The 19806-nt window shown below is 42.9% G+C and overlaps 1 protein-coding gene across 2 annotated transcripts in view; it reads right to left on the bottom strand.

The window, feature by feature from the left end:
* Positions 1-19806, bottom strand: part of sdk2a (sidekick cell adhesion molecule 2a) — a 163004-nt gene that overhangs the window by 32348 nt on the left and 110850 nt on the right. The window contains exons 24-36 of one of the 2 annotated variants that reach the window (XM_055910703.1): positions 18778-19015; positions 18555-18670; positions 18005-18194; positions 17617-17715; positions 15850-16044; positions 14410-14611; positions 12782-12885; positions 11874-11944; positions 10834-10969; positions 9518-9574; positions 8964-9065; positions 8693-8808; positions 6604-6790 (exon numbers count right to left, since the gene is read on the bottom strand). In XM_055910703.1, coding sequence (XP_055766678.1) covers positions 6604-6790; positions 8693-8808; positions 8964-9065; positions 9518-9574; positions 10834-10969; positions 11874-11944; positions 12782-12885; positions 14410-14611; positions 15850-16044; positions 17617-17715; positions 18005-18194; positions 18555-18670; positions 18778-19015 — 1813 coding nt within the window. Of the gene's footprint in view, positions 1-6603; positions 6791-8692; positions 8809-8963; positions 9066-9517; positions 9575-10833; positions 10970-11873; positions 11945-12781; positions 12886-14409; positions 14612-14659; positions 14705-15849; positions 16045-17616; positions 17716-18004; positions 18195-18554; positions 18671-18777; positions 19016-19806 lie in introns of those variants that run through there. The other variant, XM_055910701.1, reaches the window with a different exon arrangement.

The raw sequence follows: 19806 nt of genomic DNA, 5'->3' as shown, positions 1-19806 counted from the left end.
TCTGAAAGAACAGCAGCCAATAGAACTCACTGGTAGTCTGACAGAAGAGCAGCCAATAGAACTCACTGGTAGTCTGACAGAAGAGCAGCTAATAGAACTCACTGGTAGTCTGAAAGAAGAGCAGCCAATAGAACTCACTGGTAGTCTGAAAGAAGAACAGCCAATAGAACTCACTGGTAGTCTGAAAGAAGAACAGCCAATAGAACTCACTGGTAGTCTGAAAGAAGAGCAGCTAGTAGAACTCACTGGTAGTCTGAAAGAAGAGCAGCCAATAGAACTCACTGGTAGTCTGAAAGAAGAGCAGCCAATAGAACTCACTGGTAGTCTGAAAGAAGAGCAGCTAGTATAACTTACTGGTAGTCTGAAAGAAGAGCAGCTAGTAGAACTCACTGGTAGTCTGAAAGAAGAGCAGCCAATAGAACTCACTGGTAGTCTGAAAGAAGAGCAGCCAATAGAACTCACTGGTAGTCTGAAAGAAGAGCAGCCAATAGAACTCACTGGTAGTCTGAAAGAAGAACAGCTAGTAGAACTCACTGGTAGTCTGAAAGAAGAGCAGCCAATAGAACTCACTGGTAGTCTGAAAGAAGAGCAGCTAGTATAACTTACTGGTAGTCTGAAAGAAGAGCAGCTAGTAGAACTCACTGGTAGTCTGAAAGAAGAACAGCCAATAGAACTCACTGGTAGTCTGAAAGAAGAGCAGCCAATAGAACTCACTGGTAGTCTGAAAGAAGAACAGCCAGTAGAACTCACTGGTAGTCTGACAGAAGAGTGAACGTGTGATGGCGGTAGGCTGTAGTAGTTATTTATTCAGACTCATAACCGACCATTTATTCTTCGTGAAGAGAAGGGAAAGCCTTCTCCATCTCATTCTATTCCTGCAGTATTCAAGGATGTGATTAGAATGATGAAGATAAGGACAATGAAACGTACTTTATTTAACTGTTGAAAGTGAGGAAGGACTGAGGCAACACTAGAGAGAAAAAAAGGAGGAAGGTTAATAACATTAGGGGAAATATTATGAAAGGTATATATGCGTCAGCCTACTAATTATACAAATAGGCCCTATTATATTCAAAATGTAAAATCTAATTCGCTAGCCGAAACTTGGAACTTTGTAGGCCGCATATGCTGCACCAGAATCACATGTTCTCTCCCTGCTTTATCACGGTTTGAACGAAGCGCGTAATTCCAGTACGTATAATACAATACAATACAGTAATACAGTATAATACAATACAATACAGTAATACAGTATAATACAGTACAGTAATACAGTATAATACAATACAGTAATACAGTATAATACAATACAGTACAGTAATACAGTATAATACAATACAGTAATACGGTATAATACAGTACAGTAATACAGTATAATACAATACAGTACAGTAATACAGTATAATACAGTACAGTAATACAGTATAATACAATACAGTAATACAGTATAATACAATACAGTAATACAGTATAATACAATACAGTACAGTAATACAGTATAATACAATACAATACAGTAATACAGTATAATACAATACAGTAATACAGTATAATACAATACAGTAATACAGTATAATACAGTACAGTACAGTAATACAGTATAATACAGTACAGTAATACAGTATAATACAGTACAGTAATACAGTATAATACAATACAGTAATACAGTATAATACAATACAGTACAGTAATACAGTATAATACAATACAATACAGTAATACAGTATAATACAATACAGTAATACAGTATAATACAGTACAGTAATACAGTATAATACAGTACAGTACAGTAATACAGTATAATACAGTACAGTAATACAGTATAATACAGTACAGTACAGTAATACAGTATTATACAGTACAGTAATACAGTATAATACAGTACAGTACAGTAATACAGTATTATACAGTACAGTACAGTAATACAGTATTATACAATACAGTACAGTAATACAGTATAATACAATACAGTAATACAGTATAATACAGTACAGTAATACAGTATAATACAATACAGTACAGTAATACATCATAATACAATACAGTAATACAGTATAATACAGTACAGTACAGTAATACAGTATAATACAATACAGTAATACAGTATAATACAGTACAGTAATACAGTATAATACAATACAGTAATACAGTATAATACAGTACAGTAATACAGTATAATACAATACAGTACAGTAATACAGTATAATACAATACAGTACAGTAATACAGTATAATACAATACAATAATATAGTATAATACAATACAGTAATACAGTATAATACAGTACAGTAATACAGTATAATACAATACAGTACAGTAATACATCATAATACAATACAGTAATACAGTATAGTACAGTACAGTAATACAGTATAATACAGTACAGTAATACAGTATAATATAATACAGTACAGTAATACAGCATAATACAATACAGTACAGTAATACAGTATAATACAATACAGTAATACAGTATAATACAATACAGTAATACAGTATAATACAGTACAGTAATACAGTATAATACAATACAGTAATACAGTATAATACAGTACAGTAATACAGTATAATACAATACAGTAATACAGTATAATACAATACAGTAATACAGTATAATACAATACAGTAATACAGTATAATACAGTACAGTAATACAGTATAATACAATACAGTACAGTAATACAGTATAATACAATACAGTAATACAGTATAAACAGTACAGTAATACAGTATAATACAATACAGTACAGTAATACAGTATAATACAATACAGTACAGTAATACAGTATAATATAATACAGTACAGTAATACAGTATAATACAATACAGTAATACAGTATAATACAATACAGTAATACAGTATAATATAATACAGTACAGTAATACAGTATAATACAATACAGTAATACAGTATAATACAATACAGTACAGTAATACAGTATAATACAATACAGTAATACAGTATAATACAATACAGTAATACAGTATAATACAATACAGTACAGTAATACAGTATAATACAATACAATACAGTAATACAGTATAATACAATACAGTAATACAGTATAATACAGTACAGTAATACAGTATAATACAGTACAGTAATACAGTATAATACAATACAGTAATACAGTATAATACAATACAGTACAGTAATACAGTATAATACAATACAATACAGTAATACAGTATAATACAATACAGTAATACAGTATAATACAGTACAGTAATACAGTATAATACAGTACAGTACAGTAATACAGTATTATACAGTACAGTAATACAGTATAATACAGTACAGTACAGTAATACAGTATTATACAGTACAGTACAGTAATACAGTATTATACAATACAGTACAGTAATACAGTATAATACAATACAGTAATACAGTATAATACAGTACAGTAATACAGTATAATACAATACAGTACAGTAATACAGCATAATACAATACAGTAATACAGTATAATACAGTACAGTACAGTAATACAGTATAATACAATACAGTAATACAGTATAATACAGTACAGTACAGTAATACAGTATAATACAGTACAGTAATACAGTATAATATAATACAGTACAGTAATACAGCATAATACAATACAGTACAGTAATACAGTATAATACAATACAGTAATACAGTATAATACAATACAGTAATACAGTATAATACAATACAGTAATACAGTATAATACAATACAGTAATACAGTATAATACAATACAGTACAGTAATACATCATAATACAATACAGTAATACAGTATAATACAATACAGTAATACAGTATAATACAATACAGTAATACATTATAATACAGTACAGTAATACAGTATAATACAATACAGTACAGTAATACAGCATAATACAATACAGTAATACAGTATAATACAGTACAGTAATACAGTATAATACAATACAGTACAGTAATACAGTATAATACAATACAGTAATACAGTATAAACAGTACAGTAATACAGTATAATACAATACAGTACAGTAATACAGTATAATACAATACAGTACAGTAATACAGTATAATACAGTACAGTAATACAGTATAATATAATACAGTACAGTAATACAGTATAATACAATACAGTAATACAGTATAATACAGTACAGTAATACAGTATAATACAGTACAGTAATACAGTATAATACAATTTCAGTACAGTAATACAGTATAATATAATACAGTACAGTAATACAGTATAATACAATACAGTAATACAGTATAATACAGTACAGTAATACAGTATAATACAATACAATACAGTAATACAGTATAGTACAGTACAGTAATACAGTATAATACAATTTCAGTACAGTAATACAGTATAATACAATTTCAGTACAGTAATACAGTATAATACAATGCAGTACAGTAATACAGTATAATACAGTACAGTAATACAGTATAATACAATGTAGTAGAGTAATACAGTATAATACAATACAGTACAGTAATACAGTATAATACAATGCAGTACAGTATTACAGTATAATACAGTACAGTAATACAGTATAATACAATACAGTACAGTAATACCGTGTAATACAGTACAGTAATACAGTATAATACAATACAGTACAGTAATACAGTATATTACAGTATAATAATACAGTATAATACAATATAGTAATACAGTATAATACAATACAGTACAGTAATACAGTATAATACAATGTAGTACAGTAATACAGTATAACACAATATAGTAATAGAGTCTAATACAATGCAGTACGGTAATACAGTATAATACAATATAGTAATACAGTATAGTAATACAGTATAATACAGTACAGTAATACAGTATAACACAATGCAGTACAGTAATACAGTTCACACTCAAAAAGATTAGCCTACTGGAGCTAGTTTCATGTATTTACCCAAGAGAGCATATAGCTAGCTACATCTATGGGCTTTATTTCATGTATTTACCCAAGAGAGCATATAGCTAGCTACATCTATGGGCTTTATTTCATGTATTTACCCAAGAGAGCATATAGCTAGCTACATCTATGGGCTTTATTTCATGTATTTACCCAAGAGAGCATATAGCTAGCTACATCTATGGGCTTTATTTCATGTATTTACCCAAGAGAGCATATAGCTAGCTACATCTATGGGCTTTATTTCATGTATTTACCCAAGAGAGCATATAGCTAGCTACATCTATGGGCTTTATTTCATGTATTTACCCAAGAGAGCATACAGCTAGCTACGTCTATGGGCTTTATTTCATGTATTTACCCAAGAGAGCATATAGCTAGCTACATCTATGGCTTTATTTCATGTATTTACCCAAGAGAGCATATAGCTAGCTACATCTATGGGCTTTATTTCTATCAAATCCAGACAGTATATGCTTCATATGCTTTTGAATAAATGTCCGGTTTTGGCGGGAAATACCTGGTTACCCGGGAAAAAAGTGATTTATTCTCAGGATGAAACATTTGTAAAATACTGGGAAAATATTCAACCCTATACAATACCATCCTCCTCCTCCTCCTCCTCCTCCTCCTCCTCCTCCTCCTCCTCCTCCTCCTCCTCCCCCTCTATAGTGTCATCAGGCCTCCATTCCACACTGTGATTTCCCCGTGAAAAAATTTCGTAGTAGCTATCAAATCCTTACCAATAAGACTCAAACCCCCCCCTCACCCCCTTGACTGTTAGTTCCCATATCCTGAGTCCAAACTTGTCCCATATATGTCCTATTTCCTATAAGGGAAGGGGACAACATTGACAGTTACACAATCTGTAGTGTAGTACGTGTCCATGGTGCTGAATACCAGTGACTCAAGCTGACAGCTCTCATCCGTTTCTCCTGCAGTGACATATTGTGACTGGAGTGGGCACAGGGTCCTGAGAATATCCTTCAAACTGAACTGGGACTTGAGGACCGAGAGAGAGGAATGAAGAGAGAGAGTCAGACAGACGGACGGACGGACGGACGGACGGGAGTAGCACAGTTACAGTACAAATAGTTAAACAGTGTGTAGTGCGTACTACTGAGAACCACTGAGTCAGAACTGAACGCTCTCATCCGTTTCTCATGCGGTGAGCTACTGTGGCTGGGACCAGAGTCCTGAGCATATCCTTCAAACTGGCACTTGAGAACATTGGAACAGTGAGTGGGAGAGAGGGAGAAAGAGACAGAAGAAGAGGGAGCCTAATGGTGGTGGGTAGCACAGATACAGTAGTAGATGTGATGCAGTGCTGTTGGTCAGCTTCCTACTCTTACTGTAATTCTGTACTGTACTACTGACTGGCTCTAACCCAGTCGCTTTGGCTTAGAGCTCACCTGCTTGTTGAGACCGCCCTCTGCTGGGCAATTAAAAGATACCACATATACTGTAGGTGGTTTGTCTGTGTGTGTCAGTGTCCATGTGCGTGTGTGTTAGTGTGTCCTTTACCGGCCTGCTGTATGTGTGTGTGTGTGTGTGTGTGTGTGTGTGTGTGTGTGTGTGTGTGTGTGTGTGTGTGTGTGTGTGTGTGTGTGTGTGTGTGTGTGTGTGTGTGTGTGTGTGTGTGTGTGTGTGTGTGTGTGTGTGTGTGTGTGTGTGTGTGTGTGTGTGTGTGCATGGCCCTTACCAGCCTGTTGTGTTCGGCCCCTGGTTGGGGGACTCCGGGGCCCGTCCCCTGCTGCGTTGAAGGCTGCGACACTGATCATGTATGTGGTATAGCCAGTCAGGTTCTTAATCTTGACCCCTAGCTCTGGGAGGAACATGGTACGCAGTCTCTCTGTCTCATTCTGCAGCTGGAACTCCCAGAAGTAGATCTGGAATACATGAGGAAGGGTCAGAGGTTAAATTCAGATAGATCTAGAATACATGAGGAAGGGTCAGAGGTTAAATTCAGATAGATCTAGAATACATGAGGAAGGGTCAGAGGTTATATTCAGATAGTTCTAGAATACATGAGGAAGAGTCAGAGGTTATATTCAGATAGATCTAGAATACATGAGGAAGGGTCAGAGGTTATATTCAGATAGATCTAGAATACATGATGAAGGGTCAGAGGTTATATTCAGATAGTTCTAGAATACATGAGGAAGGGTCAGAGGTTATATTCAGATAGATCTAGAATACATGAGGAAAGGTCAGAGGTTAAATTCAGATAGATCTAGAATACATGAGGAAAGGTCAGAGGTTAAATTCAGATACATCTAGAATACATGAGGAAGGGTCAGAGGTTATATTCACATTCAGATAGATCTAGATTACATGATGAAGGGTCAGAGGTTATATTCACATTCAGATATATCTAGATTACATGATGAAGGGTCATAGGTTATATTCACATTCAGATAGATCTAGATTACATGAGGAAGGGTCAGAGGTTATATTCACATTCAGATATATCTAGATTACATGATGAAGGGTCATAGGTTATATTCACATTCAGATAGATCTAGATTACATGATGAAGGGTCAGAGGTTATATTCACATTCAGATAGATCTAGATTACATGAGGAAGGGTCAGAGGTTATATTCACATTCAGATAGATCTAGAATACATGAGGAAGGGTCAGAGGTTACATTCACATTCAGATAGATCTAGATTACATGATGAAGGGTCAGAGGTTATATTCACATTCAGATATATCTAGATTACATGATGAAGGGTCAGAGGTTATATTCACATTCAGATATATCTAGATTACATGATGAAGGGTCAGAGGTTATATTCACATTCAGATAGATCTAGATTACATGAGGAAGGGTCAGAGGTTATATTCACATTCAGACAGTTGTTTCACTTTATCTATGGCTTAGCGTGTTGTGTCGTGTTGTGTTTGTGTTGTGTGTGTGTGTGTTGTGTGTGTTGTCTGTCTGTCTGTTGTGTGTGTGTGTGTATGTGTGTGTGTATGTGTGTGTTGTGAGTGTTGTCTGTCTGTCTGTCTGTTGTGTGTGTGTGTGTGTGTGTGTGTGTGTGTGTGTGTGTGTGTGTGTGTGTGTGTGTGTGTGTGTGTGTGTTGTGATTGACCGGTTGGATCAGATGTACCAGTCCTGGAACAGATCAAGTGGAACCAGCTTGGTCTAGAAGAGGTTTGACAAACACTGTTCTACAGTATGGTATACTACAGTATGTTATACTACAGACCAACATGTTCTACAGTATGGTATACTACAGTACATTATGGTATACCACAGTACAGTATGGTATACTACAGTATGGTATACTACAGACCCACATGTTCTACAGTATGGTATACTACAGTATGGTATACTACAGTATGGTATACTACAGACCCACATGTTCTACAGTATGGTATACTACAGTATGGTATACTACGGCATGGTCTACTACAGTATGGTATACTACAGTATGGTATACTACAGACCCACATGTTCTACAGTGTGGTATACTACAGTATGGTATACTACGGCATGGTCTACTACAGTATGGTATACTACAGTATGGTATACTACGGTATGGTATACTACAGTATGGTATACTACAGACCCACATGTTCTACAGTATGGCATACTACAGTACATTATGGTATACCACAGTACAGTATGGTATACTACAGTATGGTATACTACAGACCCACATGTTCTACAGTATGGTATACTACAGTATGGTCTACTACAGTATGGTATACTACAGTATGGTATACTACAGACCCACATGTTAGAAGTGGTTCAGGTTAAGTGATTGCCCAGTGATCCTCACCTTGTACCCCTGTATGTCTCCATTCTGAGAGTCAAGAGGGGGCGGGCTCCATGTGACTTCCAGCTGGGTGGCTGTTGATGATTGGATGGTCACAGATTGGGGCGGGGCTGTTGGAACTGGAGTGGAGTGGAGGGTAAACATTCAATAGTGATATTGGTCAGACCAGGTCATATGTCAAATAGCTTTAAATAGTTGAGCTGTGCTTGGGTTGGTTTTCCAGAAGAGTGGAACCACTAGGGACAATAAAGTTGATCTCATCATCGCTTCTTACCTGCCTCTCCTACAAACACTTCCTGTGGCGTGCTGGTAGGCCCCTCTCCCACGGCGTTGTACACACTCAGGCGGATCTCATAACGCTTGTGTTTACTCAAGTCTGTGGGGGGAGAAACACAGAGAGAGTGATCCACAGATGGCCTGGGAGGACCATCCAACAGCAGTGGAACTGGTCATACAACTATATGAGCTGAAGGAAAAGCAGAGAGATAAAGTGAAGAGGTCAAAGGTCAGGACACACCTGATGAGGAAGATGTAAAACAACACCATGACAGGAAGGTTAAATATTAAGACAAATGAGGAAGAGCAGAGATGTGGGATGTTGGCAAACACACACTGACATAAACATACGTTTACATACACAGATGATTGTCCGGCAGACAGAGAGAGAGACAGAGGAGGCTGCTGAGGGAGGAAGGCTCATCATAAGGGCCAGAATGGAGCGAATGGAAACATGTGTCTGATGTACTTGATACCATTCCACTAATTCCGCTCCAGTCATTACCACGAGCCCCTCCTCCCCACCAGCCTCCTGTGATACAGTGGACTTACTATCCAGCTCGTACTGGGTGAGAGAGGACTCGCTCAGGTTCCTCACACTGTAGGGGGCTAGAGGGTGACGGACCAGGGTGGGAGGAGGGGTGAGGGAGGACAGAACACAGGGAGTCAGGGCAGCCACCATAAAGAGGCAGAGAGAGGGGGAGGAGAGAGAGGGAGGAGAGAGAGAGGGAGGAGAGGGAGGGGAGAGAGAGAGGGAGGAGAGAGAGAGGGAGGAGAGAGAGGGGGAGGAGAGAGAGAGGGGGAGGAGAGAGAGGGAGGAGAGAGAGGGGGAGGAGAGAAAGGGGGAGGAGAGAGAGGGGGAGGAGAGAGGGGGAGGAGAGAGGGGGAGGAGAGAGGGGGAGGAGAGAGAGGGAGGGGAGAGAGAGGGAGGAGAGAGAGAGGAGAGAGAGAGGGAGGAGAAAGAGAGGGAGGAGAGAGAGAGGGAGGAGAGAGAGGGGGAGGAGAGAGAGAGAGAGAGAGGGGGAGGAGAGAGAGGGAGGAGAGAGAGGGGGAGGAGAGAAAGGGGGAGGAGAGAGAGAGGGAGGAGAGAGAGGGGGAGGAGAGAGGGGGAGGAGAGAGAGGTGAGGAGAGAGAGTGGGAGGAGAGAGAGAGGGATGAGAGAGGGGGAGGAGAGAGAGGTGGAGGAGAGAGAGGGAGGAGAGAGAGGTGGAGGAGAGAGAGGGAGGAGAGAGAGGGGGAGGAGAGTGGTGGAGGAGAGAGAGGGGAGAAGAGAGAGGGAGGAGAGAGAGGGGGGGGGGGGGGAGGGGGGGGGAGAGAGGGGGAGGAGAGAGAGGTGGAGGAGAGAGAGGTGGAGGAGAGAGGGGGAGAGAGAGAGGGGGAGAGAGAGAGGGGGGAGGAGAGAGGGGAGAGGGGGTAGGAGGAGGAGAGGGGGGTAGGAGGAGAGAGAGAGGGTGGAGGAGAGAGGGGGGGGAGGGGGGAGGAGAGAGAGGTGGAGGAGAGAGAGGGGGAGGAGAGAGAGGGAGGAGAGGGAGGGAGGAGAGAGGAGGGAGGAGAGAGAGAGGGGAGGAGAGAGAGGGGGGAGGAGAGGAGGTGGGGGGTGGAGGAGCGAGAGAGAGTGGAGGAGAGAGAGGTGGAGGAGAGAGAGCGGGAGGAGAGAGAGGGGGAGGACAGAGAGAGGGAGGAGAGAGAGAGGGAGGAGAGAGAGGGCGAGGAGAGAGAGGGCAAGGAGAGAGAGGGGGAGGAGAGAGAGGTAGGAGACTGATGTTAGGTCTTCATGGTAACGTGTGAACAGAGTAGACCCACAGTCACCCAAAGGCTGAGCTGAGGAAAATGTTAAGGAAACAAACAGAGGTCAGAGGTCAACTCACCGGTGAGCTCGGCCCAGTTGGAGGCGGGGCTGTTGATGGTTCGTATGGTGAAGCTACGGAGGTGGTCGTATTGTAACTCCCGGTATCGTACCCTGAACCCCAGCAGCACCCCGTTTATCTGCTTCTCAGCAGGCGGCTGGAAGGGGGATCAATCACATTTATTTATGAAGACCTTTTTATATCCACAGTCTTACATCAACACAGTGTTTTACAGTAAACCCAGCCTCGACCACCAGACTTAAAAACAACACAGTGTTTTACAGTAAACCCAGCCTAGACCACCAGACTTAAAAACAACACAGTGTTTTACAGTAAACCCAGCCTAGACCACCAGACTTAAAAACAACAGTGTTTTACAGTAAACCCAGCCTAGACCACCAGACTTAAAAACAACACAGTGTTTTACAGTAAACTCAGCCTAGACCACGAGACTTAAAAACAACACAGTGTTTTACAGTAAACTCAGCCTAGACCACCAGACTTAAAAACAACACAGTGTTTTACAGTAAACCCAGCCTAGACCACCAGACTTAAAAACAACACAGTGTTTTACAGTAAACCCAGCCTAGACCACCAGACTTAAAAACAACACAGTGTTTTACAGTAAACTCAGCCTAGACCACCAGACTTAAAAACAACACAGTGTTTTACAGTAAACCCAGCCTAGACCACCAGACTTAAAAACAACACAGTGTTTTACAGTAAACCCAGCCTAGACCACCAGACTTAAAAACAACTCAGTGTTTTACAGTAAACCCAGCCTAGACCACCAGACTTAAAAACAACACAGTGTTTTACAGTAAACCCAGCCTAGACCACCAGACTTAAAAACAACAGTGTTTTACAGTAAACCCAGCCTAGACCACCAGACTTAAAAACAACACGGTGTTTTACAGTAAACTCAGCCTAGACCACGAGACTTAAAAACAACACAGTGTTTTACAGTAAACTCAGCCTAGACCACTAGACTTAAAAACAACACAGTGGCAAGGAAACTATCTAGAAGAGAGAAAACTGCACCTTACAAATGTACCGCTTACCTCCCATCGGACCAGCACCGAGGTGGTGGTGTGGGGTGTAACAGAGAGGATTGTGGGAGCTTTGTCTGGGGCTGTGTGGAGACAGATATAAGGGTATCGTTGAACTGGTGGACTGTATAAACGCTTTTGATCTCTCTCACACACACACACACACACACACACACACACACACACACACACACACACACACACACACACACACACACACACACACACACACACACACACACACACACACACACACACACACACACACACACACACACACACACACACACAGTAGGGCTATTGTGTCAACAAGCACAGGCAGTCTGATTCTCTGACGCTCAGTATGAGAGAGAGAGAGACAGCAATGAGAGACAGCAATCAGAGAGACAGCAATGAGAGACAGCAATCAGAGAGACAGCAATGGGTGACAGCAATCAGAGAGACAGCAATGGCTGCCTAGTGAGGAGGACTGTCTGTCTCCATTACAGTGGAGTGACTAGACACAGGTCTCATGAGGATCACCCAGCAAAAACAGAATCAACATGAACCTGGGTTCAAATAGTTGAATAGTCAAATAGTTGACCAACGAAATAGTCCCTCATTTCAAAAACCCTGTCCATCTGGCACTACAGGCAGACTTAAGCAACCTCTCAAAACCCTGTCCATCTGGCACTACAGGCAGACTTAGCAAACTCTCAAAACCCTGTCCATCTGGCACTACAGGCAGACTTAAGCAACCTCTCAAAGCCCTGTCCATCTGGCACTACAGGAAGACTTAGCAAACTCTCGAAACCCTGTCCATCTGGCGCTACAGGCAGTTAAGCAAACTCTCAAAATCTTTGTAAGATTTGAAAAAGGTTTGGGAAAGCGAGTTTGCAGGGCTACGGAGTCAGTCAGTCTCATTTCCATGATGGCCTTACCGTCCTGCAGTGTGGTGACAGCCTCACTCTCCTGGCTGTACTCACTGTCCCCGATGTCGTTGGTGGCTTTCACTCTGAACTGGTAGGAGGTGAACGGCTTGAGGCTGGCAGGAGAGAATGTCCCGTCAGTTCACTTATGTCTTCAACCTAGAGTTATCCTAGACATGTACTAGATAGTGTGGTAACACTGTGTTTGAAGGCTGCCTACATAACACATTCATAACCCTACATAAACACATTCATAACCCTACATAACACATTCATAACCCCACATAACACATTCATAACCCTACATAACACATTCATAACCCTACATAACACATTCATAACCCTACATAACACATTCATAACCCTACATAACACATTCATAACCCCACATAAACACATTCATAACCCTACATAACACATTCATAACCCCACATAAACACATTCATAACCCTACATAAACACATTCATAACCCTACATAACACATTCATAACCCCACATAACACATTCATAACCCTACATAACACATTCATAACCCTACATAACACATTCATAACCCTACATAACACATTCATAACCCTACATAACACATTCATAACCCCACATAAACACATTCATAACCCTACATAAACACATTCATAACCCCACATAAACACATTCATAACCCTACATAAACACATTCATAACCCTACATAACACATTCATAACCCTACATAAACACATTCATAACCCTACATAAACACATTCATAACCCCACATAACACATTCATAGCCCTACATAACACATTCATAACCCTACATAACACATTCATAACCCTACATAACACATTCATAACCCTACATAACACATTCATAACCCTACATAACACATTCATAACCATACATAAACACATTCATAACCCTACATAAACACATTCATAACCCCACATAAACACATTCATAACCCTACATAAACACATTCATAACCCTACATAACACATTCATAACCCTACATAACACATTCATAACCCCACATAAACACATTCATTACCCCATATAAACACATTCACAACCCTACATAAACACATTCATAACCCCACATAACACATTCATAACCCTACATAAACACATTCATAACCCTACATAAACACATTCATAACCCCACATAAACACATTCATAACCCTACATAACACATTCATAACCCTACATAACACATTCATAACCCCACATAAACACATTCGTAACCCTAAATAACACATTCATAACCCTACATAAACACATTCATAACCCCATATAACACATTCATAACCCTACATAAACACATTCATAGCCCTACATAAACACATTCATAACCCCACATAACACATTCATAACCCCACATAACACATTCATAACCCCACATAACACATTCATAACCCCACATAACACATTCATAACCCTACATAACACATTCATAACCCTACATAAACACATTCATAACCCTACATGAACACATTCATAACCCCACATAACACATTCATAACCCTACATAAAGACAGTCCTTTAAATGTGAATAAGGTCTCTCTGCCCTCTGACCTGCACTAGATAGGGTACTAGGTATTGTGCTAGGTAGTACATTAGTGAGGGTGTTAGGTAGGGTACTAGGTAGGGTGTGTATTGTACCTGTCCACTATGTAGGAGCTGGCCTCGTGGTTGACCGATGCAGAGTGGACAGTCCAGTTACTGTCTGGTAGCTCTCTGTACTGCACCGTGTAGTATCGGACAGGTGACAGGCCGTCGCTACCTGGTTCCCATGACAACATCACGCTGCGCGCCTGCACGTCCTCCTGGGGCACTGTGGGACGGCTGGCTGGCTGGGGCCGCGCTGAGGGGGCGGGGAAAACACACACTGTCAATCGCTGTCAGTACCTACCTCTCTTCTCTGTCGTGACCACCAGGGCCTCTGCAGCCTCCCCCCAGCACTGTTTCCTCCCCAGTCGGGTCAGTACCTACCTCTCTTCTCTGTCGTGACCACCAGGGCCTCTGCAGCCTCCCCCAGCACTGTTTCCTCCCTGCAGCCTCCCCCCCAGCCCTGTTTCCTCCCCAGTCGGGTCAGTACCTACCTCTCTTCTCTGTCGTGACCACCAGGGCCTCTGCAGCCTCCCCCCCAGCACTGTTTCCTCCCCAGTCGGGTCAGTACCTACCTCTCTTCTCTGGCGTGACCACCAGGGCCTCTGCAGCCTCCCCCCAGCACTGTTTCCTCCCTGCAGCCTCCCCCCCAGCCCTGTTTCCTCCCCAGTCGGGTCAGTACCTACCTCTCTTCTCTGTCGTGACCACCAGGGCCTCTGCAGCCTCCCCACCAGCCCTGTTTCCTCCCCAGTCGGGTCAGTACCTACCTCTCTTCTCTGTCGTGACCACCAGGGCCTCTGCAGCCTCCCCCCCAGCCCTGTTTCCTCCCCAGTCGGGTCATTACCTACCTCTCTTCTCTGTCGTGACCACCAGGGCTTCTGCAGCCTCCCCCCAGCCCTGTTTCCTCCCCAGTTGGGTCAGTACCTACCTCTCTTCTCTGTCGTGACCACCAGGGCCTCTGCAGCCTCCCCCCCAGCCCTGTTTCCTCCCCAGTCGGGTCATTACCTACCTCTCTTCTCTGTCGTGACCACCAGGGCCTCTGCAGCCTCCCCCCAGCCCTGTTTCCTCCCCAGTCGGGTCAGTACCTACCTCTCTTCTCTGTCGTGACCACCAGGGCCTCTGCAGCCTCCCCCCCCAGCCCTGTTTCCTCCCCAGTCGGGTCAGTACCTACCTCTCTTCTCTGTCGTGACCACCAGGGCCTCTGCAGCCTCCCCCCAGCCCTGTTTCCTCCCCAGTCAGGTCAGTACCTACCTCTCTTCTCTGTCGTGACCACCAGGGCCTCTGCTGCCTCCCCCCCAGCCCTGTTTCCTCCCCAGTCGGGTCAGTACCTACCTCTCTTCTCTGTCGTGACCACCAGGGCCTCTGCAGCTTCCCCCCCAGCCCTGTTTCCTCCCCAGTCGGGTCAGTACCTATCTCTCTTCTCTGTCGTGACCACCAGGGCCTCTGCAGCCTCCCCCCCAGCCCTGTTTCCTCCCCAGTCGGGTCAGTACCTACCTCTCTTCTCTGTCGTGACCACCAGGGCCTCTGCAGCCTCCCCCCAGCCCTTGCGCGTCTGAGCGGTGAGGCGGAACACGTAGACGGACTCTGGTTTCAGTCCAGATGCTGTATACTGTCGTGCACTGGGGCTCAGCACGTCCACAGTGGCAGAGTTGCTACTGGAGGTGTTCCGTCTGTGTGTGATCTGATAGGCTAGGTCGGAGAGAGGAACATGACGATTCAGTACGGGAAACGATCTGTTGACGACCTAAAATGTTGAAATGTTGTCAATAAAGGACATGGACATAGATTGCATAGTGTCTTGGAGGAACCAGGGACAATGTAATGAACAGAATGAGGATAGTGTCTTAGAGGAACCAGGGACAATGTAATGAACAGAATGAGGATAATGTCTTAGAGGAACCAGGGACAATGTAATGAACAGAATGAGGATAATGTCTTAGAGGAACCAGGGACAATGTAATGAACAGAATGAGGATACTGTCTTAGAGGAACCAGGGACAATGTAATGAACAGAATGAGGATAATGTCTTAGAGGAACCAGGGACAATGTAATGAACAGAATGAGGATAATGTCTTAGAGGAACCAGGGACAATGTAATGAGCAGAATGAGGATAATGTCTTAGAGGAACCAGGGACAATGTAATGCACAGAATGAGGATAATGTCTTAGAGGAACCAGGGACAATGTAATGAACAGAATGAGGATAATGTCTTAGAGGAACCAGGGACAATGTAATGAACAGAATGAGGATAATGTCTTAGAGGAACCAGGGACAATGTAATGAACAGAATGAGGATAATGTCTTAGAGGAACCAGGGACAATGTAATGAGCAGAATGAGGATAATGTCTTAGAGGAACCAGGGACAACGTAATGAACAGAATGAGGATAATGTCTTAGAGGAACCAGGGACAATGTAATGAGCAGAATGAGGATAATGTCTTAGAGGAACCAGGGACAATGTAATGAACAGAAATAGGATAATGTCTTAGAGGAACCAGGGACAATGTAATGAGCAGAATGAGGATAATGTCTTAGAGGAACCAGGGACAATGTAATGAACAGAATGAGGATAATGTCTTAGAGGAACCAGGGACAATGTAATGAACAGAATGAGGATAATGTCTTAGAGGAACCAGGGACAATGTAATGAACAGAATGAGGATAATGTCTTAGAGGAACCAGGGACAATGTAATGAACAGAATGAGGATAATGTCTTGGAGGAACCAGGGACAATGTAATGAACAGAATGAGGATAATGTCTTGGAGGAACCAGGGACAATGTAATGAGCAGAATGAGGATAATGTCTTAGAGGAACCAGGGACAATGTAATGAACAGAATGAGGATAATGTCTTAGAGGAACCAGGGACAATGTAATGAACAGAATGAGGATAATGTCTTAGAGGAACCAGGGACAATGTAATGAACAGAATGAGGGTAATGTCTTAGAGGAACCAGGGACAATGTAATGAGCAGAATGAGGATAATGTCTTAGAGGAACCAGGGACAATGTAATGAACAGAATGAGGATAATGTTTTAGAGGAACCAGGGACAATGTAATGAGCAGCATGAGGATAGTGTCTTGGAGGAACCAGGGACAATGTAATGAGCAGAATGAGGATAATGTCTTGGTATGAGAGCTTGGACCCTGAGATACGAAGCCCCTGTGGTTTAGATGCAGCAGTTAGTTAGAAATACTACTACCTGTTAGGATAATGGATGTATGGAGGGGTAGGGGGCTGTGGTAGTAGACGTACCCAGAATGATGCCGTTAGGCTGGGCAGGAGGCTGCCAGATGAGCCTGACTGAGCCGGTCCTCACCTCTGGGAACAGGATGCCCACTGGAGGACCTGGGACTGTGGAGACAGAGGGAGGAACATGGGTTAGGAGGACAGTACCAACACAACAGTACTGTGTCCACGTCGATCTAGTTGAGCTTACCTTTATCAATACAAATCCAGAACAGAGGATAACAGGACCAGTGGTTCTAGTAGAGGGTAGAATAGTCTTGACGTGGCCAGTAGCCTCCTTTAGGGGGGGGGGGGGGGGCCCTTCACTGCTGTATTTATCTCAACAGGCTAACACAGTGTTGTGGCGTGCTGGACACCCGGGTTTTGAACCTAATGGTCAGTGAGTAATGCTCACCATCGTCCAGGGTCCTCTCCAGGATGGTCGGCCTGCTGCTCCTGCCGTCTCCTATCCGTGTGAAGGCCAGGACCTGGATCTCATACAGGACGTACTTCCCCAGACCACTCAACTGAACACTGTGGCTGGTGTTCCCCTCTACCTCCCAGTACTGAGGGACAGAGTCTGAACCCTTGTCCTTATACACCACCTGGGAGACCACGGGGACAACGGGTAATAGTGACTGTGTTTGTTTAGGTTCCTGTTTAGGTGTCTGTGTGCGTGTGTGTGTGTGTGTGTGTGTGTGTGTGTGTGTGTGTGTGTGTGTGTGTGTGTGTGTGTGTGTGTGTGTGTGTGTGTGTGTGTGTGTGTGTGTGTGTGTGTGTGTGTGTATGTGTGTGTGTGTGTGTGTGTGTGTGTGTGTGTGTGTGTGTGTGTGTGTGTGTGTGTGTGTGTGTGTGTGTGTGTGTGTGTGTGTGTGTGTGTGTGTGTGTGTGTGTCTGTGTGTGTGTCTGTGTGTGTGTGTGTGTGTGTCTGTGTGTGTGTGCGTGCGTGTGTGTGTGGCACTGACCTTGTATCCCAGGATGAGTCCGTTGCGGTCAGTCTGAGGGACCTCCCCCCAGCGGACCAGGATGCTGCTGGAAGTCGTGGCGAAGGATGACACATTGGTGGGACCACAGGACGGCACTACACAGGGGTCAGAGGTTAGAATACAGCCTATGTGTGTGTGTGTTCAGTGTAAGTGTGTTAATGTGTGTGTAGTATGAGTGTGTTAGCTGTCTCCCCAGTCTTACCAGACTCCCTGGTTCTGCCCTGGACAGGCTGGCTCCAGGGCCCAGAACCCATGCCGTTGATGGCCTGAACCCTGACTTCGTACTCTGTCCACTCCTCCAGGTCCTCTATGGTGAACTCCCTCTCCAGCCGGTCACTGATGATGTGGGATAGGACTCCTTCCTTAGATGCCGCTCTGGAGTACTGAACCCGGTAACCCACCAACTCCTGGTCCCCATTGTACTCCCACTCTGGAAGAGGCTGGAGAGAGAGGAGGTGGGGAGGAAGGTGGACAGGGTATGATACACACTGACTGACAGAGAAACAGAGAGACAGAGACTGACTGACAGAGAGACAAAGACTGACTGACAGAGACAGAGATACAGAGACTGACTGACAGAGAGACAGACACTGACTGACAGAGAAACATAGACAGACTGACAGAGAGACAGAGATACAGAGACTGACTGAGAGACAGAGACTGACTGACAGAGAAACATAGACTGACTGACAGAGAGACAGAGATACAGAGACTGATTGAGAGACAGAGACTGACTGACAGAGAAACAGAGACTGACTGACAGAGATACAGAGACTGATTGAGAGACAGAGACTGACTGACAGAGAAACAGAGACTGACTGACAGAGATACAGAGATACAGAGACTGACTGACAGAGAGACAGAGATACAGAGACTGACTGACAGAGAAACAGAGAGACAGAGAGACAGAGAGACAGAGAGACAGAGAGACAGAGAGACAGAGAGACAGAGAGACAGAGAGACAGAGAGACAGAGATACAGACAGACAGAGACTGACAGAGAAACAGAGTGATTGACAGAGAAACAGAGATACAGAGAAACAGAGACTGATTGACAGAGAAACAGAGATACAGACAGACAGAGACTGATTGACAGAGAAACAGAGATACAGAGAGACAGAGACTGATTGACAGAGAAACAGAGATACAGACAGACAGAGACTGATTGACAGAGAAACAGAGATACACACAGACAGAGACTGATTGACAGAGAAACAGAGACTTATTGACAG

Source organism: Salvelinus fontinalis, unplaced genomic scaffold (assembly GCF_029448725.1).
Source record: "Salvelinus fontinalis isolate EN_2023a unplaced genomic scaffold, ASM2944872v1 scaffold_0024, whole genome shotgun sequence".
In the NCBI taxonomy this organism is placed as follows: Eukaryota; Metazoa; Chordata; class Actinopteri; order Salmoniformes; family Salmonidae; genus Salvelinus; species Salvelinus fontinalis.
This window is presented reverse-complemented; position numbering and strand designations above follow the sequence as displayed.